This window comes from Cicer arietinum, chromosome 7 (assembly GCF_000331145.2).
Source record: "Cicer arietinum cultivar CDC Frontier isolate Library 1 chromosome 7, Cicar.CDCFrontier_v2.0, whole genome shotgun sequence".
In the NCBI taxonomy this organism is placed as follows: Eukaryota; Viridiplantae; Streptophyta; class Magnoliopsida; order Fabales; family Fabaceae; genus Cicer; species Cicer arietinum.
Window position 1 is genome coordinate 22,024,883 of NC_021166.2, and position 20,702 is coordinate 22,045,584.

The 20,702-nt window shown below is 28.9% G+C and overlaps 2 protein-coding genes and 1 long non-coding RNA gene across 6 annotated transcripts; 2 read left to right on the forward strand and 1 right to left on the reverse strand.

The window, feature by feature from the left end:
* The first annotated feature begins 259 nt into the window (after nt 1-259).
* On the forward strand, nt 260-1,766 carry LOC105852513 (uncharacterized). Its single transcript, XR_003474133.2, has 2 exons — nt 260-806; nt 1,468-1,766. It is a non-coding gene; the product is annotated as an uncharacterized lncRNA (long non-coding RNA).
* A 2,111-nt stretch (nt 1,767-3,877) lies between these two features.
* On the reverse strand, nt 3,878-9,428 carry LOC101514077 (uncharacterized). 4 transcript variants are annotated; one of them, XM_012718388.3, is made up of 6 exons: nt 9,141-9,427; nt 8,254-8,365; nt 5,794-6,184; nt 5,505-5,662; nt 4,715-4,909; nt 3,878-4,146 (listed from the first exon to the last, which is right to left on the reverse strand). In XM_012718388.3, the coding sequence occupies exons 2-6, from the start codon at nt 8,356-8,358 to the stop codon at nt 4,108-4,110; spliced, it is 888 nt and encodes a 295-aa protein (XP_012573842.1). In that variant the 5' UTR covers nt 8,359-8,365; nt 9,141-9,427; the 3' UTR covers nt 3,878-4,107. The 4 variants fall into 4 exon arrangements, with proteins under 4 accessions (XP_012573842.1, XP_073226761.1, XP_027192141.1 ...); XM_073370660.1 differs by lacking the exon at nt 3,878-4,146 and having other exon boundaries at nt 4,583-4,909; nt 9,092-9,428; XM_027336340.2 differs by lacking the exon at nt 3,878-4,146 and having other exon boundaries at nt 4,583-4,909; nt 8,259-8,365; nt 9,141-9,426.
* Nucleotides 9,429-13,473: 4,045 nt separating this feature from the next.
* Nucleotides 13,474-20,046, forward strand: LOC101514841 (probable transcription factor KAN2). Its single transcript, XM_004509694.4, has 6 exons — nt 13,474-14,657; nt 14,753-14,829; nt 17,039-17,084; nt 17,220-17,382; nt 18,646-18,706; nt 19,870-20,046. The coding sequence occupies exons 1-6, from the start codon at nt 14,039-14,041 to the stop codon at nt 19,993-19,995; spliced, it is 1,092 nt and encodes a 363-aa protein (XP_004509751.1). The 5' UTR covers nt 13,474-14,038; the 3' UTR covers nt 19,996-20,046.
* Nucleotides 20,047-20,702: the final 656 nt, after the last annotated feature.

The following is a 20,702-nucleotide window of genomic DNA, read 5'->3' on the forward strand; positions in this document are numbered from 1 at the left end:
AAAAGAGTTCCGTAAGAGGACAAGTCATTTTGAGCTATAGTGAAAAATCACAAGTTTGTGAGTGTAGCCTACATTGGGTGAATCAGTATAAATTTGGGTGTGTCATTTTCTATGCTCTCTCCTCTTTATTTACTTAACTGTCATTTAAAGTTTCAAATTTCTATCATTCTCGTGATATTTTAGCAACTTCAAAGTGTTATATGAAATTTATACGTCACAATAACAACTGATACTGTACCTTCTAATGAATTCATTTGAGTTTGTGTAGCAAGTTGTGAATGCACATGAAATAAACTATATATCACTACAAGAAAATTGCCATATACCTATGGTCACTTTTAAGATAGTAGTTGATGTCGTTGGTATAGGTATCATTTACCTACAAATATGTACAAAAAACTGTAGGTAAAGGACTTAAGCGAAAAAAATAATTTTGCCCACATTTGAGCTTGCAGAAACATCCCTCGTCATTTCTTTTTCATTTGTCTTGTCATTTCTCCCAAATCAAAATCTCTTCGTTTTTCATTTTTACCCAAATCAAAAATTACATTTGTTTCTTGTTTATTTACAAACCCTAACATCATCAAAATCTCTTCTGCTTCTACCATTGTTTCACCCAAAATATAGAACCCCAAACTAATCCTAATCGAACCCTAATCGAGCAATAATAGTGTGGGCTAATCGAACCTTAATCGAGCAATAATAGCAGTGGCTCTCGTGGATGGTTAGTTGCGAATCTGGTGGCAATATAGTAACGTGGGTGATCGTTCGGTTGTGTTGGCTCTAACGGACACGATGTGACCACGGTTTTCTCTCATCTCATCTCTATTTTTTTTTCTTCTATTTTATATTTTATTTTCTACTTTTAATTTTTTCGATTATTATGAAGAAAGTATTGAGATTGATGAGGTGCATTGAAGGATTAAAAAAAAGTTTATGTTGGAAATTCTCACATACAACTTATGGGGGTTCATGGTAATTTGCAGAGTATGACGAAAATGGAAGTGGTGATTTAGTTGAGGAAACTATTGATTCTTAAAGTCTATGGGTCTCTATATTTTTTTCTCTTTTGATTTCCGTTTATGTTCTCTCGCTCTTTTTGTTCTTCTTTCCAACAATTCCTCTCACCCCCAAAATCTCATTCTGTTTGATTTTCTTTAAGTTATGTTCATTAGATAAAATTGCAATAGCCTTGTATCTTTTCTCTTTTATTTATTTGTTGGTTGCATTTGTGTTTTCATCTTATATTAATGATGTTATCTTTTTACATGATCTATGAGGGTTTTTTCTTGGTGACATTGACTACATCACCTCTTTTGCACTTTGTAGTGTCACCTCTTTTGCACTTTGTAGTGTGATCAATGGTTTCATTTAAATTTATTATCAACTAATTTTCTACTTTTACCTACGGTTTTTATACTTTTATCTACAATGTTTTGTTGTCACTAAAAGTCAAATTTCTTGTAGGCATGTATTTTACTTGTGAAGAGGTTGAACATGAAACTTGATAGATGTTGTGGAACTTGTTTTGGAGGTTGACTCCTATGCGAATCTATGTTACTTTGCTTTTGCTAATCACTTGCTCACTGAAATTAGATTGAGTACCTATTTATGAATGCTATCTAGTTTCATTGTAACTCTGATAGAATGAAAGTAACCACTTTTGATTAAGGACTTTAGAGATAACATCAACCAATGTAGTTCTGGAGACTGGGGAATGATTTGGTAAATGATTAGCTTCACTTGTGATGGTCTGTAAGCCAATATTCATAGTTCTTTTTTCCCTCTGTTGCAATATTATTTTCCTATGCAATCTGACTTTGGCAACATTTTTTTTTTGTTCAATAAATCCATTAAATTTGGTGCCAATATATAATAACGCTACATTATGAAACTAAAACTCTGTAGTCATCAATAAAATAATAATTATGTTACTCACACATGACCAATTAATCAGTGCAATCAGAATATTAACACATATCATAATTAGAGATATCCTAAAAATGTTTATAAAAGATATATTTTATTTCTATGAAAAAAATTAAATATTATATAATTTTTCTAAGAGTGTAAATGTAGTGCATTCACAAAATAAAATAATTCTATAATTGCCATCAAAACTTAATCACTCACTATGCCGCATCGTATTGTATTGTTTTTTAAATCAATGGCACAATCGGATATCACATCAAATTATAATATAGTAATAATGTACAGTTATTTTAAATTATCAGTATTTTTATTTTCTTTTTAAATTTCACGTGCAAATTTTTAAGTATTATTTGTTAACAGTAAATACTTAATTAATATGGATTCTTGATTTAATATTCAAATCAAATTTATATAAAGTTTCATAAAATTAAAAGACTAACAAATTTTAAATACATCATACAGGTTTTTTCAAACTAATATGTTCTTTAAAACAAATACATATATTGCCTACTTAAATTCATATAGATGGATATGGTGCGCCTTCATCAAGATGTCAGTGGTTCAATTTTAAATTCTTGTACACGGAGAAAGCTTAGTTGGGATGGAAGAATTTGGCACGTGTGTTCTAACATGTTTGAAGATTATTAATGTTAAACGGCAATGAATACAATATCTAATTATTTTAAAAAATACTTACACGAAAATTACTCTTTACATCTATAACATGATTACATAGTTTTAAAAAAAATTGGTTATCGTGTAAAAAAATAGTTACCGTGATAATATCATATAATTTTAAATTTCACAAAAAAATCATTTAATTTTTTAATTGAGGGACTACTTAATTTTACATCCTAGAATATTATTACACTATATTATATATTCTCTAGAAGAGAGTACTTAAAAATAATATAACACGTTATTTGTTTTGATATATCTGTATGTTTTTTTAAAGTTAATATATTTTATTTTATTAGTAGTATTTTATTTTTTAAAATATTTTAATTATTTTTAATTTATTAAATAACTAATTATTCAATTATTAAAATAAAAAAATTGAAAACATTGTAGATGGTTGTATCTCCGAGATACGACCTCCTACTACCTCAATTCTTTTTTTCATTGCAAGACGGGGATGCAATCTTATGAATGAGTTAAAAAAAGTAAAATATTTTGATATTTTTTTTTATAGTAGAACACTTTAATTATTAAAAAAAATATATATAATAAATTAACCTTAATATTTTGAACAACTTCCAAAGTAATTTATGATATACTCTTTAAATGTTACAAAAAGAACAACTTGATTGAACCTTACTAGCTTACTAGTTATAGGGCCAAATTTCATTTTCCATCAATTATTTATTGCAATCTTGGAGTAACATTAATCCATCAATCATTTAAGATTATCTTATGGCTAAATATATGTGTAAGAGAAGTGTTAAAAATATTATCTTTTTAACATTTATTTTAATATTATTTTTTTATTAGTAAAATTAATGTGAGTCCCACATTAATTAGTGAGGTCCATGTAGATTTTACTGAATGAAAGAGTAATTGGAGAAAAGAAATAAATAAAAAATAAAATTTTCTCATATCTTATTTCATTGTATTGAAAAGAAAAGAAAAGAAAGAAGTATAAAAACAAAATGACTTAAATATTCAAATATATACAACAAAAGTAAAAGGTAATTCATAAAAAGCAAAAAAAAAATTGTCATTTTGCATCATTTCCTCTCTAATATCATTTTCTTCATTTTGAGAAGATTGTATTTTTGTGGATCCCACGGGTCTTTTTCTCTATTATTTTTATATAATTTTTTTTGAAATTTGTGTTTTCATTCTTCGCTCCTAATTTTCTTTTCTTTTCTTGTGTTCCAAACACATCATTTAGTTTATTAGCCTATTTTTGTGGAGTGGGGGCATACCTTTAAAAACAACCTCATGACTAAATTGGCCATCAACTGATGCTTGTCATTTTTGGTCAACACACGTACAAAACAAAAAAGCATGTTGTGTTCATTAAATTCAAGTTGTTCTATAACTTCCATTTGGGGAAGGACCTGTTGTGGATAAATTCTTAAGGACATTCACCTGAGATGCCTCAGGTTTTATTTCACCAATTTTGTTTCGCAGGTTCATTGCAGTTGCTCATAGGTTGTTGTCGACACAAATTTACAACACATAGAAGTCACGCTGAATTTTCCCCATGCCCTGTTTGATTGTAGAAATAGTGAATGCATAAAAACTTATACAAGGCACCAAGTGAATAGATGCTTAATTAATTTGTTTATTTGAAAGAACAATTGTAATTAGTAATAAGAGATTAATTTTCTTACACTTTCAACAAATCACAATCACTCATATCTATAATTTTAGAAGTAGTTATAGCTAAAATCAAACGTTTTTAATGATTTGATGGTTATGATTGATTGAGTTTGAAAAACTTTTTATAGGATAAAAAATCGACTTTATGAAGATAGATTATTTTCTACATGTGAGAAATTCAGGAAAATTGTGGTTATGCAGTAAAAAAATTCAAGCAAACTATTTTTCTTGACTGATGAGAAAATATCTTTAAATAAATACAACAAATACACAAATACTAAATCTGTACCCTTAAAAAAAAATACTGAATATGTAGAACCACTGAAGCAAAAGTTGCATTAATTAATAAAAACCTTTAAGATTGTTTCAAATCTTTGCATACTCTGCTATTAAAATAATGCAATGATGTTACCACAATTATAAGAGTTGATAAGAAGGCTGCAAAAAATGTAACCGTAGAGACAAGATCAGAGTGCGCCTTTCTGCCAGATGGTATTCTCCAAACAACAGCAGCATCATAAAGATTGGCATCATCATTTTTCAATTTGAACAAGCAATGATTATTTTCCACCTTTTCCTTTGTCCTGCAGCGCAGTAACATATCCGGTGCACCAAATTCAACTATCGAGTAGCCACTTTCGTTCAGAGGCTGCAAAAGAAGAGTGAAAAGAAAAGAGAAATCAGGAAATACTGCAGTCCTAGTACCTGGTAAGGAACAATCTATAGTAATACTAGTATAGTATTTTGTTTAGGACAACTTTTTTATTCTTGTAAAAGGACAAACTTTAGTAATGCTAGTATATAATAATTACAACATATAGCACTAATGGATGATAAAAGTAATTTAATATGGTGCAAGTTGCAGAGAATCAAGAATCATCATGAATTCATGATCTCTAGATGAAGCAATTATCGTAAGGTGATGAGTTCAATTGGCAACTTAGTCTCTAAAATGAAAAATCCTCAATCATATTAATCTTTTCGAGACAATTTTAGAGACTAAATTAACTGACCCATAAAGACTAATGCTACCAAAGATTTTCAACTTCACAAATTTATAAATTTTGTTAATTTCATGGATCAAATTGTATGACCCTTATATCTTTAGAGACTAAAATGGTGATTCGTACTTTGCCTTTTAAAGATACATACTTTCTTCCTTTGCAGAACTTTAGATTCAAACAAACATAAAGGGCAGACTTAACTAAAAGTGACATTAAGATATAAAATTATAACAGCCTTACTTGATATCGTGCGTGCAAAGGAATCTCTATTCTGATTTCAGTTGGTTGTAACAATGTATTTGGATTTATGTCTAAGTGGATTTCAACAGCAGAACGATTGGACAAGAACGAAGGCTGCTCCAGATTTGTATCACCAAAGACAGCTAGATCATTGAACACTGAGATAAAATGTGTTAGTAATTGGAAGAAATATGGAGATGTTCCTTAAAGTAAAAATATGAAACTTTTTAATTTTTATTTTATTTATTTTCTTATATATAAATCTGAAAAGCATATGAAGAGTACTTACCACCACGCTGAGCTAAATGTTGTAACTCAAATGGATCAGCAAAAACTCCTAAAGGCAGTCTTTCAATAATTATGAATTCACATGAGTCACTTAAAAGTTCAGACAAAGACTTCAACTGTTGAGTTTGCAATTTGAGTAATGTAGACACACGGCGGTGAGAACCTTCACCAACAATATTGTGCCTTAGAACTGACAATCTTAACACTGAATTATGGTTTTCTGAAAGCACGTCACACAGACCAGACGTGACTTCTTGAGACAAGAAATTTTCAAAATCCGAATCATGTAAGGTATTATATCTGTCATAATAAGACTGCATCAGAAATTGCTTTGTTGGAGAAAAAGTTTTAGCATTTCTGTTATTAGAGCTAGGATTTGGGGAACCAACCACCTGAAATGAAAATGAAAGATATTACTCAACATGATTAAAAGAAAAAAAGACACTTTATATGGAAGTACTTTTGAGCATGAGAAAGGTCAAATTAAGCATGATTTGCTTTAGGATACAATTAGGCAAGAATGTGAGATTATGCAAACTTTGCAAAGGTATCAAAAGACATCTGCATGCAAATGTTCATCCAGAGAAAAGAAAATAAAGTACCAGCTTATGTGGATTTGCACAGAACTAAGGGATCTAAATAGTCTACAAAATATTGCAAAAAATAAAGCTGATTTTTTTGTTTTCTTGACAGGAAAGAAATATCAGAAGAGAAGAAGAAGAAATTAACCGTAGGATGCTGCAATGTTGTCAAACCTCCGTTCATATCTTAAATGAGTATTTATTTACAACTCCCAAGTTCCGACTAGCTTATAGATGAGAATATTAAACTATGATATGCACAATCAGTATATAATGTATTGTGCTGCGTGTTAGGTGCAACCTTAGGTGCATTTTATGTATTTCACAAATTGAACACAAGTATACCCTTGAATCATACAGCAAAATCTACAGCTTTATAAATAGCAAGCAGGGGTAAAAATTGAACTTTCTCTTTTGGCTTGATGGAGTTGGACTAACATAGAGATTAATGCATGACTATTATAGCCTATTTCAAACACGTAGACCTCTTTCAGTTATGCGGGAGTACAAAAGAAGAAAGAAGGGAAGTAATTGGGGAGTGTTGTGAGCTGGGAATAAAAAGCCAAGAAAAATAATCAGTTAATTGAAGGTAGTCATGCCAACAAGGTCCAGTCGAGTGGTAACAAAAAAAGAGAACACGTGTAAGAAACCAGCAAACTGGAACAATGGGAGTGCAGGAAATGAATATTCAGTCAGGATACACATAATAAAGCAGGGAATGTGTCAAATGGGAGTGTTACATACACTGAATGTGCCAATTATTTACAAAAAGTATGCATATTGTCAATAACAACTACCAAGCCTTTCTTGCCAGATGTAGCGGCTTTATGCTCAATTTCTATCATAAAGCACTGTTATGTATTAGGTCTAAAGATAGATTATTTACATCTAAATCACTTATAACAGTTTGATTTATAGTTTTGGGCATATAGCCGGCTACACCTATCAAACTATCTAACTTCTGATCAACTTGCATTACCGGTACTTCTACAGGTTTCTCCACACATTAAGTCAAGACCAGTGTTGTCGATGGTGGTCCATGGCAAAGAGGCCAAAATCCGCTATTTTTGGCCACCATGGCCGCCATTACATGTAAAATGGCCATGGCGGATTGTTGAAATCCCGCCACCGCGTTCCGCCATGGCCACCATTTGATAACACTGGTCAAGACTAATATCTTTTGTACAACGAGGGCTGCTTCAAGTTTCTCTCTAAAGATTGTACTTCTAACCTTATCTTGTCTTGTGTGACACTCATCCAATGTAAATTAGGTTTATTTTTTCAGTTGGGGTTTAAAGTATGCACAATAACATTTGCTTGTTTTAATGTTCAGGCACGGTTACTACTATGATACTTCTTATAACCTTCCCTTGATGCCATTTCCGCTACCATAGCCATGACCCATGAATCACATGTGGAGTGTCTTTTCGATCTTTCCAAACACTAAAGTTCTTTGTGGCTTAATATGGGATAATTCATGTCCAACATGAATTGTATATTGGTTGTGGTGCTAGTCCTATGCTAATTTTGGAAGAAGTCATTCCTACGAATTCATTCTTCCTTTCGTTGAAACACAAGCCAATGTTTTTGCATCTCTTTCCAAGGAAAAAAGATGCAGGCAATTGATAGGATACTGTACAAACATTAACAGCAAAATAGATGACATTGACCATCTGATGGTACAGAGGCCTTGCTTCAAAGTTCAAACTGTGACCAATGTGAAGTTCAGGAGAAGGCAAAACAGAAGTGAATGTTTCAAACAAGGATTTTAAGGAACAGGTGACGTGATCCCTGTGCTATTACTTTAGCAGTTTCAGGACACTTACCAAAACTCGGAAAGGAACGGCATAGAGTCATCCATAAACAAATATTTTACTAACCTGACCTGATACTGAATCACCAAGCGAACAGTTTCCAGGTGACCATATAAATGAACTCCCGGCTGACAAATAAATGCAGAGTTGAATAAATCGTCTAGTTGTCATTTAAAATCTGAAAAAACAGGTAGAGAATGTTGACCATTATTGACATAATCAATGTGCAGAGAATCAGAACATATGGTTGCAGCTAGGTCACTTGTAATGGACAATACAATAGCTCATATATTTCCAGAAATTACTGATTTCTAATTTCAATAATCATGCAACTTTCCTGCTTAAAAATCCAATAACATGATATCTTTGAACAAAAAATTTCTATTATGTTATCAATTATTACATTTGTGTCACCCTTAACATAAAGAATAAGCTTCACTTCTATAGATTCTCTAGAAAGACATCAAGTGTAGATTTCAAACAAATGATAGCATTTATGATATAAGTTCAGTGAAGAATTATCAGAAGGAATCAATAAAAAAAAAACCGTCTATCCTATGAAATGAAACATTGACACAAACACAGGACAGTGTCGAACACCAAACACACCTTCAATTCGAGGTAGTGCTACGTAATTTCTATCCCACGTACCTCCACCTCAACACAAGAAATGGAATATAAAAAAGAGAGTCCAAATTATATAGGTTTGACAATGTTAAAAATCAAAGGAACGAAATAGATGTCCAATTATTAGATTTTGTACTTTCTCCCTCAGAGCAGCTTAATTTGTAGATATTTTGAGAACATTGAATGCATAAAGGTTCACAATCTTAAAATAATGAAGATAGCAAAGGAATAACAATGAACATATAAAAAGTTTCATCTAATAATAAAGTTTCTTAACTAATCAAAGAATGGGAACGATGAAATATGAAGAACGGTGAGGTGGTTACTTATTGGTTGTCGAAAACGCGGTTCGGTGGACGGAGGCCGGTGATCGCGTGACCTTGGGAAATTAAGAGAGAGGACACCCTGCGATCTAGATCTGGCGTGTAGTCCGACCGGCGAAGACGGAGGTGGGTGGTGGAGCGACTGAGTCGACGGCGGATTTGAGGGAGATGTGGGGAGGAATCGTGAGTCGTGACAGTGTTGAGGCATGAGCGAGAGAGTATTTGGTAGGAATGCAAAAAAAATAAAATATTGTGCTCAAAATAAAAAACAAAAAATCTATAGGTAGTTTTTGTAATTTTTAAAAGTTGAGGGTTTACACAACTTAATCTATATAGACACTTTAATTTCTTTTGACACGTATCTTTTAATGTTGATTATCGAAAATGTCAAATCTATTAACACTGTTTTGTTAATCCTAATAATCGTTGGGTCTATTGAATTTTTTGATCAAGTTATAGTCCAATCAATTAATATCTTAAAATTTAATAATTGGTTGTTCGCTACTCAATATTTTTGTTAAGGAGAGAGTTTTGAATTCTTAATTTTCAAATAGTATAGTAATATTTCAAATTAAAATTTCATATAATTAGCTTGAATAAAGTATGGCATCGTGTGCTTTTACTTTGAAATTATCCATATATATTATTCAAATAAACCCTTGTGAAATAGACAAAATTTTGAATAAAATAAACCCTTTAAAATGGCCCATGAGACCTTGTTAAAATAAACAACAATTTTTAAACTCTAACAAAATAAATCGTATCGGTTAGCCCTTCAATCAATTTTTTTATCCAATTGGATTTTTGAACCGTGATATTTATGTGACGTTCCTCTTGTCATATAATTGCTCCAGCAATAATTATTTGAAGATAATATGATCCCAAAAAATTAAAATCAGTAAACTACATTTTCTCTCTCTTTTCCTTTTCTACTTCAAGTGGATTTTTCATAGTTTGAGGAGGAATAATGATGGACTTTTTTTTGTGTGACATGTAATACATTTGCAATTGCAATCTAGTAACGTTTACTTTTTTAATCCAAAAAACATCATCCTCATTCGTTATTCATAGCAAATCCAAATGACATAATACTAACAAACAATTTTTTATCATCAAATCTTAAATATCATGGTGCCATTAAATCCAAAAGATAATTGTAGAAATAATTACACCATCAAAAATCCAAAATATTATTATACCATCAAATTCAAAAGATGATTGTATCAACAATTACAATTTCAAAATCCAAAATCCAAAATATAACAATATAATCAAATAAAAAGCCAACTGTAAAATGAAATTCCAAATCATAGTATGGTACTATCAAAATAGAACCCAAAATACTATGGTACCATCAAAATAGAACCCCAAAAAATTAAATTCCAAATCATAGTGCAACAATCAATATATAAAAAAGTAGAAGTAAATATCTAAGTGGAATGTTTTTGTGTAAATCCAGTGGTAGACATGAATCCAGAAATAAAAGGTTTTAATTTGTTATGTAAAGGACTAAAAATTATTTTTATTTATTTATTAAGGATTAATTTGGACTAAATTGAATCTCCACTTTAATTTGGTTTCTCCATTTAAGTTGATTTTTTTTCATTTTTACCCCTAATTTGAAGAACCATGCATATCTATAGTCATTGTCTCTTAGAATTTATGTGTACATATACAAAGTTTGAAGTTGGTTTCCTATATTTTTTTAATACATGTTTCGTATTCTTTGTATAAGTCATATAATGATAATGAATTTTATTATATTTGATGCAATATTAATTAATTTATAATATTTTTTTATACATATTAATCAATTCATATTAAGATAATGATAATAAATTTTATTATGTTTGATACGATCAACGTACAAAAAACATGATAAGATATCGTTCAACTAACAAGAGAGATTTATTTTGTTTTTGAGATAAGAGTAGAGATGAAAATAATTTAGATAAAAGAGATTCTTATAAAAATAATTTTATTTTTTCGTTCTTCTTCGCAAACTTAAGGGACATAAATAACAAGAGTATAAAAATTGAAAAAGACAACCTTCTTATTTTTGTATAATACTAACAATGCCTAGCACTTGTTAAGAATTCAAATTTAAAAAAAAATCTTGGAAGTTGTGTATTTGTACTTTGTGATTATAAAAAGTGTTATTTTTCCCTCAACTTATTTTTTATTTTCTTTTTTAGTTGTTCAACAAGTACCATAAGACCACTTGTTAGTACAACCTTTTATTTTTAGGATTTTAATTTTAGTATAAGGATAAAAGAAAACCTATCATTTTGTACATATTCAACATAAAAGTCCAATAATTTATAAATTTAGAATTTTAAACATAGAGTTTAAGAAAAAAAAATATTCAACCGCTCCAACTTTGTCATTTTTTCTACTACATTTTTTTGCTATACAATTTTTGTATACTATAAGAAAAAAAAAAATTGGTCCTGATAATTGAGACCCTGTGCGGTAAGAGTGGACATCGGACGGATTTGGGCGGGTTCGGGCCAAAAGTGTGAAACCGGCTCAATCTATGGGTAAGATTTATCGACCCAATTTCGTCCATTTTTTAAATCGGATACATCGGGTTCGGGTACGTCGGGTGTCAGTTACATGTGGGTGGGTAAAAATGGGTTGGACTTTATTGGGCTTTTTTACTTTGTTTTTCTTTAAAAAATCATTGAGCCTTTTTTTGCTTTATTGAACTCAAGTCACTCTTAATTAGATTGGGCTGCTGGAGTTGTGTGCTATTAGACTTTTTTTTTATAAAAAAATTGTCTTATGATTTTGTGTTTGTGAGACATGAATATATTTTTATAGTAGTACTGAATGTATTTTAATTTTACATATTAATATATAATATAAAATTAATAATATTAATATATAATATAAAAATAATAATATAATTCGGTCAGGTTTGGATACTGACGGATTCAAATTACTCATTCGAACCCGACCGTATAAACCCATATGAACCCTTATTTTTCACCCGTTCAACCCATTAACTCGAAGAAACCCAATCGCAAATTTAAATTTTTTATTGGGTCGGTCGGGTTCGTCGGATCCGGATATTATGTCCACCCCTACTGTGCGGTGTCTCAAAATGTGCCTTTGATTTCTTGGTTAATAACAATAAGGGTTAAATATGTTTGTAATCCCATAAAATTTCAACATTTCAATTTTAGTCGATATAAAATAAAAATATAATTTTTAATCTCTACAAAATTATTCAACAAATAATTTTAGTTCTGGCTGAAATGAAATATATTTAATTGTCTTTCAACTTTAAAATTTTTAAATAATTTTTTGCAAACATGTTTACATAGCTATAAAAAGTTTCTCCAAAAAAATTTAGAATTTTTTAATTCGAGATAAATTAAATATAATTTTTTTTAATTTAAAAAACTCAAAATTAAAATAACAAAAATGTGGAATTAGAAATTGAATTTTGAGTTATTTTTTATGGAGAAACTTTTATATTATTACATGCATAATGATTTTTAAGGATTAAAGTTGTATTTTATATAGATTAAAATTAAAAGCTTAAATTTTTATAGTAAAAACATAATTTTCCTTGATAATAATAGAGAAAAATCTGTAAGACATAACTCAATAGAAAAATGTTGATATTATTAGGTTGAATATTATATTTTTAGTTTCATCCCAAGATCTTGTAGTTATATGCGAATTTTTTTATCATTTCATTAAGAATAATAATAATAATAATAATAATAATAATAATAATAATAATAATAATAATAATAATAGTAATAATAATAGAGAAAAAGACAAGAACATAAAGTATGGGCCCAGGATTATGCAAAGAGTAATGCATGATGTGGATTTAGGGTTTCATGATGACCACAATGAGTGGCTTATAATTAGGTAATTAAGCTAAAGAGAATTAATAAACCTATCATCTGGAAATTTGTGAACAATCATGTGACTGTAAATTCCATATTTATTGCTTTTTTCAGAATATAGTGAAAAAGAGCCAGAGCCCTAGTTTTCAGTTCAGTGGGTGAATGTACTACGTGTGTATTATAAAGTTATAAGAATTTGAGTTTCACTATGCACACGTTAAAGATTATAATATTTTTTTTTTAATCCAAAGTAAAAAAAGGACAAAAGAGAGTAGATTTATAAAAAGGAATAAAAGTTACAAATTTATTTACCTTTTTCTTTTCTTCCCCTCGTCATCTTGTAATTTTAATTCACTTCCTTTTATTATCCCTTTTTTCCTCACTTTCTCACCCTATAGTATACCCTACACCCCCAAGTCCACAAGAAATCTCTCTCTCTCTCTCTCCATAGAGTATACTATAGTCCTTTTTCATCTCTCAAGTGTCATTTTCTCACATGCATATACCTCACACAAGAAACAACCATTCATTTCACACACATTGTCTTCTACTCTTCTCTCTCCTTCTTTTCTTTCTCCTCCTAAAATCTCAAATCTTTGCACTACAACTACTCAATGAAAAATTGATTGTACTTCATCAATCCCCTTAAATAAACAACTCCTAATATTAATTACCCTTTCTCTTTGCACATCACTTACCACCATCAATCAACAACACTATCTCAAAATATTATTATTATTTTTTTGGTCAAGTCTCAAAGTGTTATATATATCTCACTTTTTCCATACCCTTAAAAATTGTCATTTAGTAGTACTATATATATATATTGTGAAAGTGAAACAAAACAAAATTGAGAGCTAGAGGAAATTATACAACTAAGAGCAAGAAAGAAAAGTTAGGAGAAATACAAGAAAACAAAGAGAAGGAAACAAGAGTACTTTAGTGCAAACTATATATACATACAAAAATATTTATATATAGATATAGAAAATATATAGTTTTTGTTGTTGTTGTTGTTGTGCTATCATAGCTAAGATGGAGTTATTTCCAGCACAACCAGATTTGTCATTGCAAATCAGCCTTACAAACAACAATGAAACAACATCATCATCAAGTTGGAGAAGAAATACAAATGAAGAAGAAGAAGAAGAAGAAGAAATTGATTTAGGATTTTGGAAGAGAGCTTTGGATTCAAATTCAAGATCAAACACGTTTGATCTTTCTCTCTCCAATCCATTAAGTGCTTCTTCTTCATCATCATCATCTTCAAACCCCAATTTGATAACACACCCTTTTCACAACAATAATAATTCCAACAACCCATTTCATCAAAGCCACTACTTTCAAAATCAAAACAACAACAAGAAAAGCTTAAGTGAAGAATTAGGTTTTCTAAAACCTATAAGAGGAATTCCAGTTTATCATCAAAAGGCTTCTCCTAATAATCCTTTTGCATTATTTTCTTCTCAAAAACCCTTTGATGTTGTTGCTTCTTCTTCTTCTTCAACAACTTTTCATTCTCAAAGTTTGATGAGATCAAAGTTTTTGCCACGGTTTCCTTCAAAACGTAGCATGAGAGCTCCAAGGATGCGTTGGACTGCCACTCTTCATTCTCGCTTTGTTCATGCTGTTCAGCTTTTGGGTGGCCATGAAAGTAAATTTCCCTTTTTACCCTTCTTCTTTTTCACCTACTTATCATGGAAATTCTAACTAAAAAAGGGATTTTTTTTTCTTTCTTTTGGATTTTAGGGGCTACACCCAAATCAGTTCTTGAGCTAATGGATGTAAAGGATCTAACTTTATCACATGTTAAATCTCATTTGCAGGTATGTATGATCTTTCTCATATTGCACTATATAGTTTTTGTAATACAAATTAATTAATCTTTGTTATTTTAATTGAGTTAACAATAAAATTATAAAAATATATATAAATATGTCTTTTGTTAATCAATTTATTTTTCTTGAAATGACTGACAAAAGACATGATTACAATGTTTTGAAGTTTAGATACATTACACAACTTAATTATATATATTTAAAGAGCATAATGAGTTTTTTTATTAATCTCTATTTTAAAATTTGATGTTAACTTATTCACTAGTCTTGGAGGATGAAGATGGTACGGTTCTGATTGCGTGTGTTAATGGAGCGTATTGATATGTAATTTAGTACAGAGAGTAGTTAAATTTATTGATATGTTACAAATTCCAATTACAGAGGAAAGGGTATTTCATTTTCATATCATAGCATTTTATTTATCTGTTTTCCTTCCTCTGCTTCTGCAAGCTAGTAAGTAATAAACAGCTTTTTTGCTTGGAAGAATGAACCACCCAAGTTAAAGGAGCTAGCTAGTATTGTACAAAATTGAAGTGACTGAGAAAGAGAGAAAAGTACTTATCAATTCCTATAAACAAGTAAGACAAAGCCTCAGGAATTCAAAAATGAGCCTTGGCCATGTAGTATAGTAGTAGAAATTATATATTTAATATTATTATTTTATAGTATAGTAATAGTACTGCAGAAGAAAATAAAAAAGTAAATGAGGTGCAAGTACTAAACACCATCATTTCTCAATGATACTCTACTCTGTCATGACTCATGAATTTCTTTACTGTATCAGCTTTAACCATGGTTAGTCACATCTTTCCATGCTTTCATACTACCTCAATCTCACCAATCACCATAACTATTTATTTTTCTACATTAGCTGTAATTTACTTACTTTCTTTCATAATGAATTTTGACAAAAAATTTAATCTCAAAATAAATGTTATTTATAATTTTTAATATAATTTTAATAATATTTTATACTATTTTTTAATGATTTTTATATATAAAATTTTTAAAATATTATTATATTTTACATTGATAATAATAAAAAATTTATCAGTATTAAAATAGATAATTCAATAAAATTATTTATTTATTTCTTTTGATTATTACATTTATTAATATGTGAGCAAAAATCATAACCGATATTCATTGTGAGACATAGTGAATATTAAGAAATGTATTGATTAGAAAAAAGATATTTCATTTGTTTCATAATGAATGTTGTTTAAGATTTTTGTACATGTATTAAGAAATGTAATAATTTGAAGAAAAAAATAACTCATTTTACGAAACTACTCATCTTAACTATTTATGTTTTTTTTTTCCCACTATTATCAATGTAAAGTACATTAATATTTTGTAAGTTGTGCACATAGTAATTATTGCACATAATTTTTTTTTATTTGATAAACTATGCTCTAAATCATAGTTTTAAATTGTAATCGCACTTGTGATTAAGCTGCAAATTTTTATTTTGTGGAAAAATACGATCATACAATTGTTATGTTGTTGTGGAAACTTTAAAATCCACAATATTGGAACCACAATTACAGTTGTGGGCCATAATTTAAAATCATACTCTCTAAGTAGTAGTGATTAGTTTAGTAAATGAGAACTCAAATCATTTTAGAAGAACTAGATGTTAACTTGCATGTTGCACGAGTATATTTTAATTTATTTAATTTAAGTAGATTTAAAAAAAAAATCAATATGAAGTTTTATTTATCAATTGTCAAATGATTATTGATGTAGTAGTTATATCAATAATATATATTCAATTTTATCAATGTAATTTATAGAAGAGAAGTATCATTGTCAGACGAATGTTGTTACACCCAACAATAAAAGACACATATAAATAGTTGAAATGTATTTTAGGGATAAACAAGAGAGACATATGTACTCTCAGAAGAAGTTGAAGAAACTTCTCATGTTGATTGGAGTATTCAATAGATTTGAGTTTGATTTCTATTCTTGATTGGAGTATATCTTATTGATGGATAAAATAAAAAATGTGCATCTTGAGTTCTTTAATCTTACTGAATCATCATAATCCAATTCATGATAACATTGTTGCATAAAAAAATAGTACAATATTATTTACTATTAATTACTGTTTTATAATTTGAGTTTAATGCATTGTTATATAGATTGTTTTTTCGTGTTAATTAATTATCGATACACTACAAATTTAAATTAGATGTACCGGACGGGGAAAATTACAGATAGAGCAGGGGCATCATCAGGTTAGTGATTATTATATTCAATTTGTAATTAGTTTGAAGATTAAGCTAATTATATTTAAAGGCCATTTATGTAGTGTTAGTTTTTCCTCTATTTTCTTACTTTTTATTTTTTGTCTTTAAAATTATATGGATTAGGGCAATCTGATATTAATTATGATAATGGTTCATCTGGAGATACTTCTGAAGACTTTATTTTTGACATAAACTCTTCAACAAGGTCTAATGATCCACCAATTAAGTTACCTACAGAAATTACTAATCATGATAAAGAAAATTGTGGCCTTTGGAGCTCTTCCAGGTAATTAATTAATTAATTAATTAATTATAATGCTATATTTATTGGGAATTAATGTTTTATTATTTAGCGCTTTGATATTTTCTTTTCTTTATCAATATTTTCCTTATTTCATGGCTTATTTGATACACTCGCATATTCATCTTATAGAGTTGCATGCTTATTTGCAAAGTAATTAAGTATTTATGTTATGCTATATTAATACCTCTAAACATAATTAAGTCAATGAAGTTCAATTAATATATTATATATATTGGTTCAATGTTATTGGCAACATATTTATACTTCTTTAATTGTGGGGACTTTCTTTATCATCATTATGTTTCATTTCTAGCAATATATATTTTGCTTTTGTTCACTTTTTTTGGTTGAATAACATTCTTTTACATATTTCATTTTTATGTTTTCATCATCATGTTATAAAGTAGTGTTATAATCATAACAATATTCATGCATGATGAAATTATTATTCATGTGAGCATCTCTCTCTCAACTCGCACATACTCCAAACATAGGCACGAAAATTCACAAAAGGAATAAATGATTCAAAGTTTGCTTTGTTGTGTCTGTGTCCTCAAAACAAGAGCACAAAAATTCCATGATTTGGTGATAATATACTCTTCACTAGTAGCTACTAGCTAGTGGGCTAAAAGGAAGTAAAAAAGAAACTCTCATAACCTCATTAGGTCATTACATTCCAAATTACATGATTATGATTTTTCTCTATAATAGAGATATATCTCTTTCCTTAGGATTTTGTGGGGCTAATTTACATGGGGCCCCACAATATTGGGAAACTTAGTCTTAAAGCTATTTTCTTGGTAGACCCTTTGGTTAGAAATCTTGGCGCCAAAGTGATTATTGTCTTTCAAATTTTTTTTCTTCTAGAATACACACAAACATTTTTATTAATTCAAAACTATTGAATACTTTACAATCATTAAACACTTATTAAAAAAATTTACATTTGTATCTAGGAAAATATGTAACATATAGATGAAATATGAGTCCTTCAATATACTCTTGAAAGTGTGGATAATGTTTAAGGAGTCAATAATTTGAGAATTATGTTAGAATATAAAAAAAGAGAGATGAGGTATCACATGGGGTGGCATGCATAAAGTTTATTTGAATGATCAGAATAAGTAAAAGGGTATAGCTATAAATAAGACAGTAAAAAGATAGCTTTTAATTTGTCAGTATACTTTTGTTATGCATGGCTTCCACTAATGGGAATTATTCTCTCAATCTCTTTGCTTCTAACAGTGAACCTTGGTTGCATGCTAAGCCAAACCTCCATCCTCTTCCAATCATCCCTTCTCTTCAGGTTCATTTCTATATTTTTTTATTTTCCAACTGTAATTATTTTCACAAATATCATTGACTACTTTTTCAATGCATATATATATTTTTTAATTATTCGGTTGTGATGAGAATGAGACTATATATGATAAAGATGAAAATTAAATAAGTAAAATTTGATAAAAAAATTATTGCAGTTAAGATTCGAATTCAATATTTTTCGGACGATAAATTTTAACTGAAACATACTAACTACTTGAGTTTAATGATTTGATTATTTGGAATTTATATATATAAGTAAAAAATAAATAAAATAAAATTAAGGATGTTCTTTTTCGTCCAGTCATGCAAATTATAAAGACATGAAAAGGAAATTAAGCTTTTCAAAAGCTGCTTAATTTGTCCTTCACATATTCAAATTGGTGGACCTATATATAATATATATTATTTGTTTTACATTTGCTAATAATTATAAGGTTAAAAAAAATGAAATTCAGTGAAAAACTGTATATGTCATACTAATATGTGCTCAGATACATATTAATAAAGGATATTAAGAATATAACTTTTTTATTGAAAAAATAAACGTTTGACCTCTTAAAAAGTGAAAAACATTTAATCGCTTAAAACACATGTTACCATTTCCAAAGGATTATTACGCATTAAATAATGATGATGGCCTACTAGAAAAGGCTCCAAAAACCTGAACCTATTGAATTTGACTCAAAGATATTAAAATGAAGAAAGTTGGGTCAAGTCTCATGTAACATGAATTCATGCTATGAACCTATGCTTAGAGGGGACGAAATATATAAAAATTACATATAGGATCTGCCTTATGGTTACTTAGTGCTTTGGATGATTAGAAATTATCAAATTAATTTTTTAGTGGATGATGTTGATTTTAGTGTTAATAGTTTGGGGTTAAAATGTTATATTTAGGCTAGCTAGGAGGCTCTTTTTAGTAGAGTTTAGATCTTTGAAATTATGTTCACCCTTAAGCTATACGAGTACAATATAAAATTATATTTATAATTTTAAAAGCAATATCATCTCTAAAATTAAATAATATATCAAATTTATTTTCTTTCTTAGATTTCTTTATCTCATATATTTTTGAGTGGGAATTTTCCTTTATTTACGATGGTATCACTATGATTATCATTGACTTTATTTTGTTTTGCTTAGGGAATGGATCCAAAGTGTCTAAGCAACGAAAGAAATTCAGATGGAAGTTGTTCCTCAAACATTTCAGGAACAAGCCTCAAGAAGACAAATTTGGATTTGGAATTCACTTTGGGAAGGTCACTTTGATGTCACTCTTTTATATATATATATATATATATATATATATATATATATATATATATATAATATCTCGCCCCAAATTTGATGTCACTCTTTTATATATATATATATATATATATATATATATATATATATATAAACATTATGTCGCCCCAAAATATAAACAAAAATTAATAAAAGAAATTGATATATTAATTTAAATTAAAATTTAAATCGGATACATCAATTTCTTTTTATTCGCATTTTGCTTATATTTTAAAAGGGGGATTACGTGTAATTCCAAGAGCTAGAATGCTGGAATAAGAATGAGGTTCGTGCATAGAAAAAGAAAGCTAAAAGAATTCAGAGCAAAAAAAAAGTAAAAGGAGGTAAAGAAAGAGAAAGGGAGACAAGAAAGGCATTATAAAGCAACAAAAGTGAGAAAGAAATTAAAGCATGTCTTTCAAATCAAAGCTCTTGTTAGAATTTCTTAAGTAAATATATGAAATCTAATTGATTTGTATGTCTTCAATCAGAGAGAAATTAATGGGCATAAAAGACAGCTTAAAGTAAAGTGGTGTCCTTGGTAATTGTATTGGGCTAATACTTTACATTTTATTAATCTCACATATATACTTCATAGTTTTAGAAGAAAAGAAAAAATTTATATTTGACAAATTGTGGTAAATGACTTATTTTAAGAATTGTGGAAAAAAATTACAACTATATGAAAA